The sequence below is a fragment of the Pangasianodon hypophthalmus genome, chromosome 13, assembly GCF_027358585.1.
Source record: "Pangasianodon hypophthalmus isolate fPanHyp1 chromosome 13, fPanHyp1.pri, whole genome shotgun sequence".
Lineage (NCBI taxonomy): Eukaryota > Metazoa > Chordata > Actinopteri > Siluriformes > Pangasiidae > Pangasianodon > Pangasianodon hypophthalmus.
In genome coordinates, this window is record NC_069722.1 from 925,764 (window position 1) to 933,263 (window position 7,500).

At 38.9% G+C, this 7,500-nt stretch overlaps 1 protein-coding gene across 3 annotated transcripts in view; it reads left to right on the forward strand.

Annotated features, from left to right (window-relative positions):
• Window positions 1–7,500, forward strand: part of hsd3b7 (hydroxy-delta-5-steroid dehydrogenase, 3 beta- and steroid delta-isomerase) — a 38,114-nt gene that overhangs the window by 20,316 nt on the left and 10,298 nt on the right. For all 3 annotated transcript variants that reach the window (XM_053239254.1, XM_053239255.1, XM_034309746.2), the window contains one exon: window positions 6,482–6,590. In XM_053239254.1, the coding sequence (XP_053095229.1) occupies window positions 6,482–6,590 (109 nt within the window). The remainder of the gene's footprint in view (window positions 1–6,481; window positions 6,591–7,500) is intronic.

A 7,500-nucleotide genomic window follows, 5' to 3' on the forward strand; every position in this document is an offset into this window, starting at 1 on the left:
CAGCTCGATGAAGTGGTTTTAGACGTACTTCTGTTCAGCTGTGTTTGAGATAATATCATTAACCAGGTTTGCAAGGATTCAGCTCCTTTCATCTTTCTTCTTTCACCTCAACCTTTGCTTGACTGTATTTCAGATGCAGACATTATCCACTCCATAATCCCCCTTTCCCTCTCCAAATCTTTACAATAGAAATGATTCTGAACGTCATACACACACTGTAAGCATTACACTTTGCCTTTGTTTGTGGAAATGTATTCGATTTAATTCTGATAATTTGCTCTAAAACAATATCTTGGTAGTTACAGAGAATTCATAAACTAGCCCAATCTGGCAACCCTGACATTGACGGTCCTCTCTGCTACTCCATCCCCGAGCATGGGGCAGCATTAATCCTGCCTCAATGGGCCTTTATTTATTAGCGCTTGTTTTAGCGCAGTTTCCATGTTTGACCACTAGGTGCAATAATGGAGCAGTGAGCAGTGAGCAGTGAGCAGTGAGCACGCTGCACCACCATTACACAACATCGAGCAAATCAACACGCTGTAAAATAGAGACATTGTTTAAATCAGTGGTGACTCAAACGAGGTAATTAATATTTCGACAGAGTCAGGAATGAGGACGATTAATAAAGATGAAGATTTGTTGAACAGCTGATATAAATACTCCTGTGGATGATATTGGGAGATATTAAGTGTGGTGAGAGAATCATCAGCGCAGTCGTTTGACGCATATGGCCGCTTTAATTCCGACAAAACGTATAAAAAATGTCCCACTCAAGGCCAGATTTTATGACTCTCAAGCGTACGTGTAAAATTCAGCTTTTCCTGCCAGTAAGTAACTGAATGCACGTATTTCCTCTGCACAGCCCTACCACCTCTCCCTTCCTGGAGCGTCACTCAGTGGCAAACAGCTGGTACCTCCATGATCATAAACTTCATCCCGTTTTAGCACAGTGGGCAGCTGAGAACCTGCGGGTGGGTAGATTGTGATAAACAATAAAACTCGCAGGAAATATGGTGCAACGGCGACTTCCAAAGAAATTCAGCAGTTTGATGAATGCTGCTACACATTCCAAGCTGATAAAGGCCTGAATAATACTATTGTGATCCAAACACTGTGTGTGTGTGTGTGTGTGGGTGTGTGTGTGTGTGTGTGTGTGTGTGTGTGTGTGTGTGGGTGTGTGTGTGTGTGTGTGTGTGGGTAGGCGGCATGTTTTTATATCTTGGCGAGGACCATTCGTCCCCACAAGGATAGGAATAGGGTTAGGGTTGGATTCAGGTGTAGCGTAACATTAATTAACTGTGTTCATTATTACAGCAATAGAAAGTCCTTACAAAGATAGTGTGTAAAAGTACCTCATGTGAAATAACCTCAGTCATCAAATCAAACAGGTTTATTTAGTAGTTTCTGTCTTCACGTCTCTCTCTGGCACGTGGCATCGTTACACGGCTCGAGTTGTTAGATCTGGCTGTAAAGAAAACACACTGATAAAGTCGTTTAATGCTTTAAGTTTAAATATCTTTTTTTTTTGCTTCTACGTGACCGAAGGAGAATAAACAGGCATGGAGAGAGATAAGAGTTTCGATGCAATCTTTTCACCCTTTATTCTATTTTTTTTACTTTCATTATCTTTTTTTAGATATCTTTTTATCTATGCTTGCATCTGACGTGGAACCCGTATGTCATCGCACGTCCCCACCCTTGTGAAAAGCCGCGGCCCGGACACCTCTGTGTTCACTTAGTACAGGAATTACATAGAACTGAATTACATAAAACACTTCACACTTTTCCTGTTTACGATCTTCCCTGTACCGTTGTCACGAACCGGACAATGTGATACACACTTCTCTTCAATGTGACACACACTTCTCTCTCTCTCTCTCTCTCTCTCTCTCTCTCTCTCTTACATAATAACAAAGTGATTACATTTAGATTTCACAATTAAAATGAATATCACAATCTTCCTACTTTCATTAAATATAAGTAATATACACTCTGTGTGTGTGTGTGTGTGTGTGTGTTATTGTAAAATAGTAAATTACTGAGTGACAGGGTGGTGTGATGAAATGGAGATACTGTTTCCACCCTGGGGCTGATTATTTTCCTATAACAGCACGTCCCTGAGTGTGTTATTCCTCTTACACCACAGCAATATACTGCCAATTTTTTATTTCTTAAAAAGACAACACGTCATACAGTTTATCCATTAGTTACATTTAACGTCCTGTGAAACATAGTTAGTTAGTTAGTTAGTTAGTTAGTTCCTGCTGTCACTTACGTTATAGCAGCTATAAACACTCGTTCTCTCACCACTCTGTCTTTTCTCTCTCTCTTAAAGTTAATAAGAGAAAAAAAATCGCAGCTTGTTACATCACATTACCGAGAAACTGCAAAGAAGCGTAAACTCCTCTGTCCTGAAGATGTCGGAAAACTTAAAGTCACAGCTTCACCTCTGACACTGGAGACTCCTTCCATAAGTGTTACATAAACGCACTTTCTCTTACAGAAAACTTCACCATATCAAAGATTTTTTTTTAAATCCATATGAGTCCATGTGAATGAGCTGTTACTATAGAAACGATAACGTATCAGAACCAGCGCAATAATTTTAAATAAACCTGAGATTGGCAGCTGCGCTACTGCCAGAGCTGCAGGACTAATAGTGCAAACACATGCAAAATAAACAAGGTTACATGACCATGCGTGACAGTCATCCAGGTTCTCGGACCTTTGTCCCTCCTGCATCAATGCAGATAAAGCGAGAGAGTTATCATGAAGGAAGTGTATAAAATGTGTAGAATATGTAAAATGTGTACAAAAATGTGTAAAATGCTTTTAAAGACGTCACAGAGGGAAACGAATCCCATAATTAAAACAGAAACACCTTTGTCTTCATTCCAGTGTTTATCAGAATGGTCCTCAGCCCCTCCAGATGCTCTGCATTTTTGCTTAGATATGTGTGTGTGTGTGTGTGTGTGTGAGGGAGAGAGAGAGAGTAAAATCTCATGGAGCATCTAATAAACACTGCATTATCCTAATGCTGCTTTCAAGCTTGTTTTGTTTCTTTGCATTTCTTTGTTTTCTATTCGTTCTATTCATTGGTCAGAAATACAGAGAGGGAAAATACAAAGAAACTTTTGCAAGAGCGAGTAGAAATCAGAAAAATCACCCGAGCATGGAGAACACGGATGGAGCTGATGATAAAGACTAAACAATTAATATAAATAAATAATATAACAGCGTCATTTTCTTTCTGAATTGTATTCAGGTTCTTCTTCTTTTTTTTTTTTTTTTTTTTGGTCCTGGATCTCTGACCTCCGGCTCAGTTTAACATCTCTGATGTAAAAAGCTGCGTTCCAGCACACACAGCACGTTCACCTCATCTCCTGAAGTGAGGTTAGATCTCTCTCACTGGTGGTCTCGCTTGTTTTGCTCTCCACTCCAGTGCGATCGCCGTGTTTACACTGGTTCAGACAAAGCCGGGTTTACTGAGAGCGCTCGCTTCAAACAGCGTAAATACAATATACAGAGAAGAGAGATAAAGATGAGATTATCAGGATAAAGAACAAGAGCGTCGTGATTTGTTTATTTCTGCTTCCTTGTTTAATTCTCTCGCTTCTTGGCTCCCCTCTGTGAGGACGTGATGGAAAGAAACGCGTTCAGGACGAATTGATAATGAAAGTATGTGCTATATTAGACGTCCTCCATCGGGTTAAAGCAGCTTCACTTATTAAAGACATTGCATTTACACAGCTCAGTGTGATTACACGCTGAATTCGCATTAATAATACCGTTACTGTATGTTTATATACTACATCACACGCTTAAATAATGTTTTTGGTACAAATATTTTACTACGTGTGACGTCTCACATTCTACTATTCTACTATCACGTACTCTGAAACGGAGATGGACTTTTTCAGACATTTACAATCAGTATAAACAAACAAATTATAGTTTCTTATAAGATTAGTCAGGACACTGGTGGGTTCCTTTTTTAGAGTATCTTGACTCTGTGTTTAGCGGCTGGAGAGCGGGGTGATGGGAAAAGGGAGGGGCGTGAGCCCACTACTGGGCAAACAATTCACCTCGTTCCACAATAACACTGGTACAGAGATAAACCACACAGCACAACTAAAGCTTTTTGATAGTAAAACACCGTGTCCAACTGGCACAATAAAATTCTAACATTTAAACCTAGTAGGATAGATAATAAGAAAAAGAAATCCTTATGAAAAACTGCAAATTATTAAAGCAGCAAGTATCTACTTTCATACTTCTATATGAGCCATTAAACACTACTGTGGAGTGGGACATCACAAATAAATTCGATGCTGAACACGCGCACAACATAAACCAGACGCATTTGCGTTTTCTGGCTTCTGGTAAAACGAGTTAAATTAATCACACAGCTACAGGCTTCTGTACACAGGACGATAAAACACAGGAGATAACGTTTACTGTTCAGACACCAAGCACCCAAGGCAGCACTGCAGGCAAGATAACAGTGTAAACAGTGAAAAGTAGACACAGTTCTGACTCCGGGAGAGAATTAAAATGTTTAAAAATCTTAATTTATACACAAGTCCTGAACACAGACGTGGAAAAGCAGCTGTTTTTCTTTGAAACTGTGTAGAGAAATAAAATCAATTTTCTTTCCAGGAACAACCCAGAAATATATAACCTCCTGCCCTCTATCTATCTATCGCTCTCTCTCTCTCTCTCTCTCCCTCATGCTTCGTCTTTTCGTTTAATTCTCCACAGACATATGAGGCATATTAAACGTCTCCAGCACGTGGCTGAGGAGCACAACAGATGTTTTCTGTTATTTAGAGTCTCCAGAAGGAGTCTCCAGTGTCAGCTCTTTGTAACAGTCAGAGGAAAAGCTGTAAAGTTGAGTTTTCTGACTTACGCTTTCAGATTTCTCCTTTTATTTTTTAATTAACTTTAAGAGAAAGAAGAAGAGAGGCTGGTGAGGGAACGACTGTTTGTAGCTGCTATAACGTGAGTGACAGCAGGAACTAACTCATTTCACAAACATTAAATGTAACTATAAATGGATAAAAGTATGACATGTCGTTCTTCAATAAATAAAAAACTGTAATCGTTGGTAAGTTGCTGTGGTGTAAGAGGAATAAAACACTCAGCGGTGTGCTGTTAGAGGAAAATAATCAGCTTCAGGGTGGGAACAGTATCTCCACTTCATCACATGCTTCTTCTGTTTGTATCAGTGCTTCTTATTTTCTTATTGTCATTTAAAGGAAGCTTTTTTTTGCTGCAATAATATAAAAAACATCCATTTCCGGATCACAGGCTGGAGAAGGTCGGATCCGGGAACGGAGCTGGCTTGTTTCGAGATTTGGGCTGCATCCAGTAAGAGCCACAGGCTCATCTTGACAAGAAAGGCAAAAATTTAAGGTCTTAAAAAACAATAAGTCTTTATTCTCCACTCCACTTTATTCTCCACTCACTTACTCACAGAAACAAGCTGTGGTCTGGTGAGATACTTTAGAGATGACGCAGTAGAAGATCTGGGCCAGGTCCATGACCATCTCGGCCAACGTTTTTCTCATAGCTCCCTGTAGCACCGTGCTTTCCACCGGCACTGTTTCAGTTGGATGAGTGAGCTGGAATTTGTTTTAATAAGATAAGGAGACACACCTTGGAGAAGTGCTAGAACTTTCTAGAAGCCCGAGGAAAATGAAAGGTCAAATAAATGTCCTGGATTGAACCCAGACCTCCACCAGACTAATATAAATAAAGAATAAATTTAAAAAAATACCACATTAATGTAAAAATCTGTGCTGCAGAAGTGCTTATCACAAAATGTGTCGAGGAATCTAAGAGCTTTGAATTTTCTTGAAAATTGCTTTGACATTTGATTTTATTTATTTTTGTATCCTGGAACTTTGTCACGGGATCATGGTCATGTTATAAAAACAGACTTTCCAGCAAGTCTGTCATGTCTGTCAAGACGTTTCTGTACAGCACACTGCAAAAAATAATACCTTACTTAGTAAAAATATCTCAAACATAAACATCGATATCATGTTTCTCACAGTAATCTTCTGTTTGATGTATTAAGTTCATTCCTCAGTAATTATTATTCATGTCAAGCTTGAAAATACTTCACATGAACAAAACGATCTCTTACTAAAAAAAGTTTCAAGCTTTAAAGTAGAAAAATGATTAGAAAGAAGTTTAATATTCTAATTCAGTTCAGTTTTATTTGTAGAGCGCTTCTAAGAGGAGACACTTTCACAAAGCAGCTTTACAGAAAGTTTGTTATCGTTTCACAGTGAGAAATATGAGAGAAATTTCCACTTAATTAGCAATTAATATCCAGTAATGAGTTTAATGATCTGATCTTATGTTTGTTATACTATAATCACAAAATGAGAAAGAAAATTGGATCACTTGTTGTGTGAAAGCACGGGAATGCGAGTTGACGTCGCTTTTCTGTCTTTGCTGTCGTTCACAGGGACAGAAAACGTGATTAATGCGTGTAAGGAGCTCGGGATTCAGCACCTGCTCTACACCAGCAGTATGGAGGTGATCGGACCCAACGTGAGGGGAGACACCTTCATCAGGTGGGTTTGTTCTGCTAACTTTAATACATCGCTCATAATGTAAGGACTAAAACACGACGTGGTGGTGTGGTGCGCTCCGAATAACCCCATTTATCCACCACAAAGTTGATTATTTTCCTATAGCAGCGCATCCCCGAGTGTTTTATTCCTCTTACACCACAGCAATTTCCCGACGATTACAAATTTATTTTATTAAAGAACGACACGTCATACTTTTTATCCGTTTAATGCTGTGGAACGTCTGATTAATGAGTTAGTTCCTGTTCTCGCTTACGTTATAGCAGCTATAAACACTCGTTCCTTCACCAGTCTCTCTTTTTTCTCTCTCTTGAAGTTAATAAGTTAATACAATCGCAGCTTGTTCCGCATGTTACCGAGAAACTGCAAAGAAGCGTAAACTCCTCTGTCCTGAAGATCTCAGAAAACTTAAAGTTACAGCTTCACCTCTGACTGTTACGAAGCGCTGACACTGGAGACTCCTTCCGTAAATGTTACATAAACATCTCTTTACAAAAAACAATAAACAAAACAAATCCCTTTTTAAACATTTTCTTATTAATCACATTTCTGTGAAATGTCAGATGGATAGTTAGACGTATTTGCGACATGGCTATGCTTGTTTGACTGGATACTGGATACTAGCGTAACATTACGTGACTAGCGTGACTACTCTTCAGCTGGCTAGCTACCAGACTGCTCATTTATTTCTGTTAAATGTTTCCAGCATTTTCTTGGACCTGTTCTAAAAGTGTTCACTGTTTACCTTTTTCGGAGAAGATCATTTTAGTGGTTATAGCTAGTTTTAGGAATACCGTGAAATAAAAAAAATGACCATAACAACCTGGAAATAACTAATTAAAACAATCCAGGATTTTATAGTCATAATCCTTTTTAAGCCTCTTCAAAAGAT